The sequence below is a fragment of the Lepidothrix coronata genome, unplaced genomic scaffold (genome assembly GCF_001604755.1).
Source record: "Lepidothrix coronata isolate B3197 unplaced genomic scaffold, Lepidothrix_coronata-1.0 Scaffold285, whole genome shotgun sequence".
NCBI lineage: Eukaryota > Metazoa > Chordata > Aves > Passeriformes > Pipridae > Lepidothrix > Lepidothrix coronata.
This window is the reverse complement of record NW_016690465.1, coordinates 514,750-526,699: the sequence shown is the minus strand read 5'-3', so window position 1 is coordinate 526,699 and position 11,950 is coordinate 514,750. Positions and strand designations below refer to the sequence as shown.

The following is an 11,950-nucleotide window of genomic DNA, read 5'->3' as shown; positions in this document are numbered from 1 at the left end:
CCATCCCATCCCATCCCATCCCATCCCATCCCATCCCCATCTCAGACTGGGACTGCAGCTGCAGCCCCCCAGCACCAGATGACAGCCCCACCCTGTGCTCCATTCTCACTCTTCCCTCACCCCATCCCATCCCACCGGGACACCCCCACTGCCATTCCTGGTGCCCCTCACCACCAGGCCCAGCAGGACCCTCCCAGAGCCCCCCAAGGAATCCACATTCAGCATTCTGGTTTCTACAGCATCTATTGGCATTCTCCAGAACAGGGACCCACTCCTGGCATCCCACCTGCTCCATCATGGCAAGGAGCATGATGGAGCCCCCCAAGTGTGGGTAGGGTGGAAACAAGGAGCCCCCCAAGTGTGGGTAGGGTGGGCTCCCTCCACCCTGGGGGCAGGAGAGTCGGAGAGGTTGCAGAGGTAGAGGGGAGGAGAGTAGAAGGCCCACAGCAGCTTCCCATCCCCAGAAGGTCACTTCAAGGTCCAGCAGTGACCTCCCAGTCCCAGGAGGTCACTTTGAGGTTCAGCAGTGGCATCCCATTCCCCGCAGGACACGTCAAGTTCCAACAGCAGCTTCCCATCCCTGGGAGGACACTTCAAAGTCTAGCAGCAGCTTCCTGTGCCCAGGAGGACACCTCAAAGTCCATAAGCAGCTTCCCATCTCTGGGAGGTCATTTCAAGGTCCATCAGCAGCATCTCATTCCTGGAAGGTCACCTCGAGGTCTATCAGCAGCATTCTTGAAAGGACACTTCAAAGTCCATCAGCAACATTACATCCCTGAGAGGACACCTCAAGGTCCCACAGCAGCTTCCCATCCCTGAGAGGACACCTCAAGGTCCCACAGCAGCTTCCCATCCCTGAGAGTACACCCTGAGGTCCAAGAGCAGCCCCCCACTCCCGGGAGGACCCCTCAAGGTCCAGCAGCAGCACAGCACCCCTTGGAGGTCACACCCTGGCTTCCCACCCCGTCTCCTGGCACGGTTCCCGCCGGGATGGGCACCGGGTCGGCGCGGGGGAGCGGCCGGTTCTGCCGCATGTGGGTCCTGCGGTGCACCTTGAGGTGGTAGAGCCTCTTGAAGGTCTTCTGGCAGATCCCGCACTGGTGGGGCCGGACACCGCCGTGTGCCCAGTGCTGCCGGACGAAGTCGGAGATGCAGGTGAAGCTCCAGTTGCAGCAGGGGCACAGGATGAGGTGGCGGCCGGAGTGCTGGCGCTGGTGCACCGTCAGAAAGCTCTGGCTGGAGAAGTTCTCCAGGCACTCGCTGCACGTGTACAGCATTTTCCCAGGGGACAGCGGGCACTTGGCAGGGCTGGGCTTCTCCCACACCGTGCCACGGTCCCTGCTCAGGGCTTGAGGCTGGGAGGCCGGGCACGGTGTCTGACTGGGACACACCTCTGGCTGATTCGGGGGTTGGCAGATCCCACTGGCTGCCCAGGTTTGGGGCTTGGATGTTGGCCAGGGTGTGTGACTGGGACACGCCTCCGGCTTTGAGGCCTGGAAGGTCCCGTTGGCCACCCAGGCTTGGGGCTGGGATGGTGGGCACGGTGTCTGATTGGGACACACCTCTGGCTCCGAGGGCTGGCACAGCCCGTTGGCTGCCCAGGTTTGGGGCTGGGATGTTGGGCACAGCACCTGGTTGGGATGCGCCTCTGGCGTTGAGGGGTGGCAGGTCCTGTTGGCTGCCCAGGTTTGGGGCTGGGACGTTGGGCACGGTGTCCAGCTGGGACACTCCTCTGGCTTTGAGCCCTGGCAGGTCCCACTGGCCACACATATTTGGGGCTGGGATGTCGGGCACAGCACCTGGCTGGGACACACCCCTGGCTCCGAGGGCTGGCTGGTCCCGTAGGGCACCAAGGCCTGGGGCTGGGACGTCGGGCACGGCACCTGCCTGGGACACACCTGAGCATCCGGGGGCTGGCATGTCCCATTGGCCACCTGTGTTTGGGGCTGGGAGGTCGGACACGGTGTCCGGCTGGGACGTGGCTCCGGCTCCGAGGGCTGGCACGTCCCGCTGGCCGCCCAGGCCCGGAGGTGCCGCCTGATTTTCTTCTTGGACATGAACTTGCAGTCGCAGTGCACACAGACGTAGGGCACCGAGCTGCTGTGGCTGCACTGGTGGATCAGGAAGTTGATCTTCAGCAGGAAGCGTTTGCTGCAGATGGGGCAGGAGTAGAATTCCCGGGTGGCATTTCGCTGGCAGCCCGCCGGCCGGCCCACACAGGAGCCCTTCTCCGGCTTTTCTGGGCCAGAATCTACCTTTCCTGGTCCTTTGGGAACGTCAGCCGCTGGACCTTGGCCAACATTCCCTGAATCTTTCACATCTTCCTGTTCCAGACCCTTCTCCTCTTCCGGACCCTCTGAGGATGTTCCAGGCACTATCGGCTTCTCCGCAGTGACCTCCTCCTGTGGCACCTCCATTGGGATCCCCACCTCGGTGTCTGCTGGGAATTTGTCACAGCCCAAACATCACTTTTCCACATGGTTTTGAGGCATGAACAGCAAAAAGCTTTGCTCCCACCCTCCCTCACTTCCCAACCCATTCCCAGCCAGCGGCCAGCACAAATCCCAGCCCTGCTCTCCTCTTCCAGCCCAATCCCTGCACTGTGCAAAAGCCAGGAACAGCCATAGCTCACCTCTGCAGATAACCCAGGGGTAGTTTGAGGTGGCAAACACCACCCAGGTAGGACAAGGAAGTCTGAAGCCACAAAAGGGCTTGTCCAGGCAGGCTGTGCCCCATCCTAAAGGGTTTCAAGGCTGGCAACAGGATTTGCTGCCAGAGCCCTTTCCTGGAAGCCCCAGGCCTGAAGAAAGTCCCAAGGAGGGATAAAGGTTCTGCCCCAGTACCTGCTGCAGTGGGAGGTGATGGAGACTGGTTCTGATCCGCTGCTTCCCAACAGCAGGCAGAGAGCAGATGGGAAGGGGCCGGGGATGGCTGGCTGAGATCCCCTGGGACAGCAGCTTCCAGAGGGATGGGGGCTGTGAGGGCAGGAGGAGCAATGAAGGTGGGTAAGAAACAGCTGGGCAGGGGTCCAGGACCCCTCGCAGCAGCAGTGGGGTTTGCCAGGCACTCACGTGTGCTGCAGTTCTCCGGGACTGCTGGGCTCCCACTTTCCTCTGCCGGCTTCCCGCTTTCCTCTGATGGCTTCCCGCTTTCCTCTGATGGCTTCCCACTTTCCTCTGATGGCTTCCCACCTTCCTTTGCCAGGTTTCCACTTTCCTCTACCAAGTTCCCGCTTTCCTCCACCAGGTTCCCGCTCTCCTCTGGCTCCCTGCAGCTCCCCTCACCAGGCTCTGTTGTCTTTGCCCCCAGCATCCCATCACCTCTGGAGCAGCTCGGGCGGCCCAGCTCTGTGGAGGACAAGGACACTTGGATTCCCCAGGAGTCAGTGGGGAGCTCTGATGAGCCAGCACAGGATCCCATCCCACAGGCCGTCAGATCCCTCACACGCAGCTGCTGCTGGGGCAGGGGGGTTCCAAGCTATCCATGTGTCCCAGCGTGTGTTCCCCGTGACCTCTCCCAGCACAGGCTGTCACAGCCATCACAGGACACCTCCCCATCCCTGGGAGTGTCCAAGGCCAGGTTGGACGGGGCTTGGAGCAACCTGGTCTATGGAAAGTGTCCCAGCCCATGGCATGGGGTTGGAACAAGATGAGCTTTAAGGTCTCTTCCAACCCAAACCAGTCTGGGATTCTGGGATTCTGAGTCCCTGGGGCTGAGGGCAGGGACAACCATGGTCCTGGTGAGCAGCCAGGAGCTCCTGGCATGGAAAAACCCCAGTGTCACACACCTACAGCCGGCTCTGGGGACACATCCGCTGCCTCTGGCTCTGATTCCATCATCGTGCTCGGCTCTTCTCCTCTTTCCAGCCAGACTAGCAGATGAGGCTTGGACAGGGCACAGTCTGGGCAAGAGCAGGACAGACATCAGGGACACGATGGGACAGGGACTCTGTGGGTGCACCCACAGCTGGGCAACACAGAGCCAGACCCAGCCCAGGAAACTTCTCCAAGTGGGACAGTGACAGGAGTTACGGACACAGACAGGAAACAGCAGGCAGAGCTCACAGAGGAATATGGAAAGCAGCCTGGGACAGCCCCTCAGGAACAACTGCAAGAAAATCCGTCCTTGATCCATCCCTGCATCAGAATCCCTCATTATCCCAGAAATTTACCTCACAGATAGGAAAATACCCCAAAAAACGGGAAGGGAATTGTTGAGGCTCCTGACTGGACGTTTGATCAGGAGCACCAAGCAGTTCCCATCCCTGTGCTGGCACTGCTGAGGCACCACCTCCAATCCTGGGGGCAGTTCTGGGGACTCCAGTACAGGACATGGAGGGGCTGGAGCGTGTGCAGGGAAGAGAAGGGAGCTGGGAAGGGGCTGGAGCAGCAGGAGCAGCTGAGGGAGCTGGGGGGGCTCAGCCTGGAGAAAAGGAGGCTCAGGGGGGACCTTCTGGCTCTGCAACCCCCTGACAGAAGGGGGGAGCCGGGGGGGGGGTCGGGTTCTGCTCCCAGGGAACAAGGGACAGGATGAGCAGGATGAGAGGAAACAACCTCAGTGGGAAGTTCAAGTTGGATATTGGGAAAATTCCTTCCTGGGAAGGGCTGTCCAGCCCAGGTACAGCCTGCCCTCCCCATCCCTGAAGGGATTTAAAAGCCACGTGGATGTGGCACTTGGGGACTTGGGTCAGTGGTGGCCTTGGCAGTTCTGAGGGAACGGCTGGACTTAATGATCTCAGAGGCCTTTTCCAACCTCAGCAATTCCATGATTCTGTGAGTCTACGCCTCCTGCAGCTCCACAGCCTGTCTCACTACCACACAAGGATCTGGATGAACACAGAAGAGTGAATTCCTGGGCTGAAAAGAGGGAATTTCAACCCAGGGGGTTCAGCGGCCCTGTTCTCCACGAGGAAAAGGCACCGAGCACTTACTAACCCTTCCTGCGCATCCCTGCCAAGCTCCAACCGCTGCCGGAGGGGACAGGGAATGGAGAGGATCATTTGAGAGCTGGAGAGATCCCAGTGAAAGGCAAAGAGGCAGAAAAGCGACCCCGAGAGAGCTCCCCGGGGCAAGCACAGCCTACACAGGGACACCAGCATCTCGTAGTTGCCTTCCATGACGCTCCGGTAGAGCTCCCGCTGTCCCTCGTCCAGGGTGTCCCACTCCCGCGGGCTGAACTGCAGCGCCACCTCCTCGAACCGCACCGGCACCTGCGGCAGGGCTGGCATGTGGGAGAGGGCAGCTCCCAGACCCCCGGACACCCCCCTCAGACCTTCAACAGCCCCAAAAGCAGCCCCTCAAAAGACCCCCTAAGGAATGCCCCGTGCTTATTCCCATCCCCATAAAGATCCCACCTCCCAGCAGCCCACGGGATTCACCCCCGGTCTCCTGAAACCCACCGCAGCCCCCTCAGGAGACGCCCAACCAGCCCCCAGCCCCGTAGGCAGCCCCCCAGATTCACCCTCAGTCTCCTAAGAGCCACCTCAGTCCCCTAAGGAGCCTCCCAAGCCGCTCCCAAACCCTAAACAGCCCCACGGCCTCCTCCCCGAGGCTCCCCTTCAACTTCCCACCATCCCCTAAGTGCCCCCCGGCCCACTCCCACCACCCAAGCAACCCTTCAGCCCCACAATAACCCCATAAGTGACCCCCCCGGCGCAATCCCAGTCCTCCTCGTCCCCCACCATCCCCTAAGCGCCCCCCAGCTCACCCCCAGCCCCCCCCAGCCCCACATCAGCCCCCTAAGTGCCCTCCCGACCCAATTCCAGCACTCCTCGACCTCCATCACCTCTCAAAGTTCCCCCCAGCTCACCTCCAGCCCCCACAATGGTCCCATAAGTGACCCCTCCGACCCATTCCCAACCCTCCTCGCCCCGCACCACCCCCCTAAGCGCCCCCAGCCCCACAGTCGCGTCCCCCCGGCCCCTCTCGGGGTGCCCCCGGCCCCTCCATCCCGGTTCTCACCGTGCGGAGCCGCAGGGCCGGGGGGATTCGATTCCGCAGCGCCGCCTCCGCCCGCTCCATCCTTCGCTCGAGCGCCTCGAGGCGCTCCCGGAGCTCCGCCATGGCCCCGCGCTGCTCTCTGCGGGAGGGCCCGGCTCGGGACACTCCCCGGAGGCGGAGCCCGGGAGGGTCCGGGGCGGGGTCCCGGGGTCCCTCCGAAGTGGCCAAGTGGCTCCCGGGGGACCCGCACAACATCCAGCTCGAGGGATGCTCCTTGCTTGAATGGGCAGTGGGGCGGATCGGGAACTGGCTGAGTGGCAGATTCCAAAGGGTTGGGATCAGTGGCATGGGTCTGGGCTCCTCGGGACAAGAGGGACATGGAGCTCCTGGAAAATAATTCTCCTGTGGAGGTGCTGAAGGGATGGAGCATCTCTGTGACCGGGACAGGCTGAGGGAGCTGGGGCTGTTCAGCCTCCAGAGGGGACACTGAGAGGGGACCTCCCCAGTGTCTGTCAGGGGCTGCAGGGAGGGGGCACAGGATGGACCAGGCTCTGCTCGGGGGGGGCCCAGCAATGGCACAGCAGGAACGGGCAGGAACTGATGCCCGGGAAGTTCCACCTGGACACGAGGAAGAACTTGTTCCTGTGCGGTGACCGAGCACTGAACAGATTGTCCAGGCAGGGGGTGGAGTCTCCTCCCTGGGGATATTCCAGAACCATCAGGACACGATCCTGTGCCATGTGCTCTGGGATGGCCCTTGCTGGGGCAGGGAGGTGGCACCAGATGCCCCACTGTGGTCCCTCCTGGTCAGACCCCTCCTGGGATCCCCTGGGGAAGCGCCGCTGCAGCGGAACCCCCGGCGGGGTTGCTGCCCCCGCGCTCAGCCCCGTCTCGGTGACTGACAGCTGTCGATCACCGCGGGGCTCCGGCCGGCGGGGGCCGCTGTGGCGGTGGAGGAAGAGGAGGAGGATGCGGGGGAGGAAGAGGAGGAGGAAGCGGAAGCGGCGCTTGTTGGCGGCAAGAGAAGACGGCGGTGCGGGACGGCGGTGCGGGACGGCGGGGCACCGGCGGGGAAGGGCGGGCCCCGGGTCCGGTGCGGGAGGGCCGGGCCGGGTCGCACCGGAGCGGCCCCGTTGTGCGGCGGCCGAGCCGCTCCCTCCTTCCCCCAGCTCCGGTGCCGCAGCCTCTCCCGGGGCTCCGTCCGTGCCGGGGCGGGGATGGAGCTGTTGGACGGCGGCAGCATCTCGCTGTGGACCGTGGTGGGGGCCGTGCAGGCGCTGGAGCGGAGCGTGGCCGCACACGCGTCCCGCCTGCTCAGCCTGGAGCACCGCGCCGGGAACGCCGAGAAGAAGGACCTGGAACACGAGAAAGTGATGGGAGAGCTGGGGAACCAGCTGGAGAGCAAGTGGACGGCGCTGGGCAACCTCGTCCGGGAGTACGGGCAGCTCCAGCGGCGCCTGGAGAACATGGAGAACCTGCTGAAGAACAGGAACTTCTGGGTGCTGCGGCTGCCCCCGGGCGGGGAGGTCCCCAAGGTAACAGAAGGGTCTCTAAGGGGTCTGGGGGACACACGCCCTGCTCTGCTCCTCGGGTCTGCCCGGCAGCCTTCCCCCGTGGAAGTCATTCCACGGATCCTGCCGGGATGCAGAGGCTCCAAGCAGGGAGCAATCGCTCCTGTGTATTGTTGCATTGGGCTGGTTTTCCCTACAAAAGGGCGGGTTGACATGTTTCCACCAAAAACGGGAGGTTCTTCCCAACTCTGAGATTCCCAGTAGGACCAGACTCCACACAGGGGGAAGTAAGAATATTGTGGAATTCCCAATTGAGCCCCCAAGGATTAGCAAAGAGCCGTTACTCTCTGTGGCCGGGGGATTCCCCAAGGCAGGAATTTTCTTTCCCTGATGCCTGGTGGCTGGGATGAATAGGAAGGAGGATTCTCGGTGTTCCAGGCGCAGTGCTGAGCGTGTGGCTTTTGGGATTGCAGGCCCCGACCCTGGTGTTGGAAAATGACACCACCGGCTTTTCAGCTCAGGAGTGGGAGAACCTGGAGGAGTGGCAGAGGGAGCTGTGCAGGAAGGTGCTGGCAGGGAAGAGCCAAACCCTGGTCCTGCCGGGTGAGTGTCGCTGCTCCCGTCAGTTATCGGCACTTCCAGACTGGCTGGGTTTGGGGAGGCTTTCCCACACCTGGGAAGCAGATCTGTGGGAACACGGAGAGGCCGGTGTGTGTCCCACCCTGTCCCATCGGTCACCTGCGTGCCCGGTGCCAGCACAGGCCCCTTCCCTCGGCCCACGGGGTCCTTCCCGGTTGGAGTAGGGCTGGCTGCCGGCATGGAAGCCACTGTCTCCTGGTGAGCCACACAAAGGGCTCTTCGTGCTGCCAGCCCGGGTGTTGTAGCCAAGGGATCTGGTTCCAGGAGTGTGTTCCTCCCTGTGGATGCAGCACAGAAACATTCCTGTCTCTGTTCCTTGTCAGACGATGCCATGTCTGAACCTGCCCTCCTGTCCCGGCTCCAGGGAGGGGAAGTGCCCTGCAGTGAGGACGAGGTGGCTTCCAGAGAGATCCCAGAAGATCCAGATACAGGCAAGAGACGAGTTAAAGCTTCAATCCCGGGGTATGAGGGTCGTGTGGTGCTGTCACCAGGCAGAGGCTGTCACAAGGGATGGTCCTGGTTTGCTTGGAGGGAACTTCTCAGATCCCAGGAGAAGCAGGTTCAGGGGAAGTAACTGAGAGAAAATGTAACAGGTTTGATTTTTAGGATTAGAGATCAGGAAGGAATTCTTGGCTGTGAGGGTGGGGAGGCCCTGGCACAGGTTGCCCAGAGAAGCTGGGGCTGCCCCTGGATCCCTGGAAGTGTCCAAGGCCAGGTTGGAAAGGAATGTGGCTGTCAGGGATCTGGTCCAGAGCAGAGAGGGGAGAACTTCCATACTGGGAGAGACGGAATGCAGCCTGGGAAAGGGGAGACAGAGAGGGGGACACAGCACAGGGCTGTGCCTGGTGAGTGGAGCACAGCAGGAGCTGAAGGAATCCAGGAATGAGCCTTCAGACAAGCGGGACAAACTGCTGTGGCAGAGTCATGGAATGGTTTGGGCTGGAAGGGACCTTAAGGATCATCCAGTTCCACCCCCTGCCTTGGGTAGGGACACCTTCCACTATCCCAGGTTGCTCCGACCTGGCCTTGGACACTTCCAGGGATGGGGCAGCCACAGCTTCCCTGGGCAACCTGTGCCAGGGCCTCCCCACCCTCCCAGGGAAGGATTTCTGTTGGATGTGTGTGAGCCCAGAAGGCTCCACTCCCTCTGGCTCCTGTCCTGTGCCCTCCAGAGCACACCTGCTCTTCTCCTGGGATTTCTCCTGTTTGGTGGCTGCACCCTCAGGAGAGCTGTGCTCCAGAGCAGTGGAGCTGCTTAGGGAAGTCACCAGTGAGCTGGGTTGGCTCTGTTATTCCCAATAATAATGGTTTTGATGGCGTTTTCCTTGCTGTGGCTAAATCTTGGATGTTTTTTCTGAAGCCCCTTGTGTCGTGTTGTCACCTCTCCACTGTCAGTCACTGCACAGTGGGGAGGGACACTCCAGGAGGCTGATCCCTGCTTGGATGAAACAGCCTCGAGTTGTGCCAGAGGAGGTTTGGGTTGGAAATTGGGACAATTTCTCCCTGAAAAGGGCTCTGCCCTGGCAGAGGTGCTCAGGTCAGGGGTGGAGTCCCAATCCCTGGAGGGATTTCAAAGCCATGTTGGTGTGGCACTTGGGGACATGGGTTAGTGGTGGCCTCGGCAGTGCTGGGGAATGGTTGGACTCCATGGTCCAAGAGGTCTTTGCCAACCTTATTGGCTCTGTTTGATGATTTTGCCCTCACACATGGCTCTCTGTTTGCAGTTTTCATCCTTGACCTTTGGGTGGTTTTATGCTTGAAATCGGATTCACTTTGCTGTGAATGAGGGTGACAAGGCCACGTTCTGCTTGGGGTTGTTCTGATGTGGACCAGGACACGCTCCGCTGGAGCCTCTGGATTTGCACTGCAGTAACTGAGGGGAATTTGCTCTGGTCTTGTCACCTCTGAGCACCCCTGTGGTGGCATCGCCACCTCTGTGGTGTTCCCAGTGCAACCGAGCCAGGAAACCTCTTGTTTGGTTTCCCAGCCACTTGGGTGGGGAGAATTGCCTCTCCATTCACACTTGGGTTTGTACTTCACGACTGCCTTCATCTCCCGCTTCTGGGAGCTTGGGATACGGGTGGGTTTTGTTCCTGGGCATCAGCTTTCACCAGATCCCAAACCATTAGAATTCCCAGGGTTTGAGACATCCCAAACACGGGGATGACGTTGCTGCTCGACCTGTTCTAAACCCACTGCTTGTTTTCCTCATCGCTAATTGGGCTTTAGTCCCTTCCCTAATTGGGTCCTGCCCCTTGCTGCTCCCAAAGTGTCTTCCAAGGGGAGTGTGCAGCTGGCTGGCTCATCCCCTCGGGGACAGCGATCCCAGTGCTGCCGAGGTCTTGGATCCCATGGCTCTGGAGAAGGTCTGTGTGGGGTGAGCCCCTCTTGCTGCACTTGACCATTATTTTCCCCAAATCAAACCTGTGAGGACAGAGAGTGTCACCTTTTGTCACTTGAAGCTGCCTTTGATACCCCAGATGACGCACAGTGAGTCACCATTTCCCTATTCCAGCCCATCTCTCCTGAATTTCAGAGACAAACACATGTATTTATACCAAATCTCAGGGTTGGGTGGCCAGTTGCTGCCATGTCCTGACAGGCAGTTTGGGTCTGTCCAGTAAGTGGATAAACTAATCAGATCCCCAGTGGTTTTCTGTGGGTTCTGGTTAAACTGTTCCGATATTTTATATATTTTATATATTTTCTTAAACTCAGCCTGTGAGCCTTCAGGGCAGGGAACTCTTTTCTATCTGTTTGTAAAGTGCTGATTAAATTTGCAGCGGTAAGGACTTGATGTTTAATAAAAATAATATTCGACTTGTCAAGTTCTAAATGCTGCTTTTTTTTTTTGATCTATTTTTACTTTTCAAATCATTTTACCTGCTGCTGGTCTGCAGTATCATAACTTATGGATGGAGAGGCAAAAATTGTCCTCAAATCAGAAAAAAAACAGTGGGGTTTAATTGTTTTTAATTTTTTTTTTAATATTGTGAGCGGGAGAATTGTTTTCTGGGTCTTTATCTGAGATGCAAACAGGCCTGAAGGGTGAGAATGTCTAAAAATAGGGTGTAAATAAGCTCACAATACAATTCTCGCCCAGATCACGTTGATCCTGCTGCCAGCAAAACGTTGTCAGTGTTTTAGTTGTGATGGGTTAAGTCCATCACAAGAAAAAAAAGTTTAATTTCTGTTTTGTTTGAAAATAAACAGAATTAACACATGAAAACACCTAAATAATAATGACCTCGTGAGCTCTGCTTCCCAGTGAAAAGCTTATCCTTGCTGGTTCCAGTGTAAAATTTGGGTTGTCAGGCAAAATACTCAATTGGGAAGAGCATTTTCAGCGTGTTGTTATCCAGGAATCCCTGGGTTCTGCAGACAGGCAGATGATTTGAGTGGAGTTTTTCCTCCCCGAGTTAAGTCAGGAATTAACAGTTCATCTTGCACCAAAATTTCACAGAGAGGTCCAACCTTCTGACCCGATGGTGTCACGGCAGCATCTCACAATGGAGCTGTTGGGTTCTTTCTGCATTTCATCTCCTTGTGGATTTACTTGTTGGATATGGAAACCAACTTCCAGTCACAATCCCCTTTGTCAGGTCTTACTCAGGAACAAATGAGTTTGAACTATCCCTAAAATTTTGGCTGATTTGCTGCTTTAGTACAGGAAAAAGGGAAATTACACTCCGTGGTTTTTGTTCCGGTTAGAACTTGGTTCATTTTATGGCTGAATTTTTGTTATGTTCTTAGTCCCTAAATTGCAGGGTAACGTAGAGGCAAAGGCTTTGTGCTGCCAGAGGGCAGGGTTAGATGGGATATTGGGAAGGAATTCTTGGCTGGGAGGGTGGGAAGGCCCTG

General features: G+C 58.6%; 3 protein-coding genes across 6 annotated transcripts in view; 1 reads left to right on the top strand and 2 right to left on the bottom strand.

The window, feature by feature from the left end:
- Positions 1 to 6,055, bottom strand: part of LOC108508211 — a 10,203-nt gene extending 4,148 nt beyond the window's left edge. The window contains exons 1-4 of the mRNA XM_017836830.1: positions 5,961 to 6,055; positions 4,815 to 5,209; positions 3,072 to 3,268; positions 950 to 2,440 (exon numbers count right to left, since the gene is read on the bottom strand). Coding sequence (XP_017692319.1) covers positions 950 to 2,440; positions 3,072 to 3,268; positions 4,815 to 5,209; positions 5,961 to 6,020 — 2,143 coding nt within the window. The 5' untranslated portion in view covers positions 6,021 to 6,055. The remainder of the gene's footprint in view (positions 1 to 949; positions 2,441 to 3,071; positions 3,269 to 4,814; positions 5,210 to 5,960) is intronic.
- Positions 345 to 5,015, bottom strand: LOC108508215 (zinc finger protein 777-like). Of its 2 annotated transcripts, none has more exons than XM_017836835.1 (5): positions 4,931 to 5,015; positions 3,788 to 3,901; positions 3,072 to 3,347; positions 2,844 to 2,975; positions 345 to 2,440 (listed from the first exon to the last, which is right to left on the bottom strand). In XM_017836835.1, the coding sequence occupies exons 2-5, from the start codon at positions 3,837 to 3,839 to the stop codon at positions 909 to 911; spliced, it is 1,992 nt and encodes a 663-aa protein (XP_017692324.1). In that variant the 5' UTR covers positions 3,840 to 3,901; positions 4,931 to 5,015; the 3' UTR covers positions 345 to 908. The 2 variants fall into 2 exon arrangements, with proteins under 2 accessions (XP_017692324.1, XP_017692325.1); XM_017836836.1 differs by lacking the exon at positions 4,931 to 5,015 and adding an exon at positions 4,753 to 4,825.
- Positions 6,056 to 7,030: 975 nt separating the features above from the next.
- LOC108508216 (zinc finger protein 212-like) overlaps positions 7,031 to 11,950 on the top strand; it is a 13,505-nt gene continuing 8,585 nt past the window's right edge. Inside the window, exons 1-3 of one of the 3 annotated variants that reach the window (XM_017836838.1) lie at positions 7,031 to 7,474; positions 7,924 to 8,053; positions 8,413 to 8,520. In XM_017836838.1, the coding sequence (XP_017692327.1) occupies positions 7,157 to 7,474; positions 7,924 to 8,053; positions 8,413 to 8,520 (556 nt within the window). In that variant the 5' untranslated portion in view covers positions 7,031 to 7,156. The remainder of the gene's footprint in view (positions 7,475 to 7,923; positions 8,054 to 8,412; positions 8,521 to 11,950) is intronic. The other 2 variants (XM_017836837.1, XM_017836839.1) reach the window with 2 other exon arrangements.

What these genes read in the sequence shown, in the direction of transcription:
- LOC108508215 (XM_017836835.1), bottom strand. Translation starts at nt 3,839, where the DNA reads ATGATGGAATCAGAGCCAGAGGCAGCGGATGTGTCCCCAGAGCCGGCT. An exon ending in GTCCCCAGAGCCGGCTGTAG is followed by an intron (nt 3,348 to 3,787) that starts GTGTGTGACACT and finishes TGTCCTCCACAG; the next exon opens with AGCTGGGCCGCCCGAGCTGC. An exon ending in ATCACCTCCCACTGCAGCAG is followed by an intron (nt 2,441 to 2,843) that starts GTACTGGGGCAG and finishes ACAAATTCCCAG; the next exon opens with CAGACACCGAGGTGGGGATC.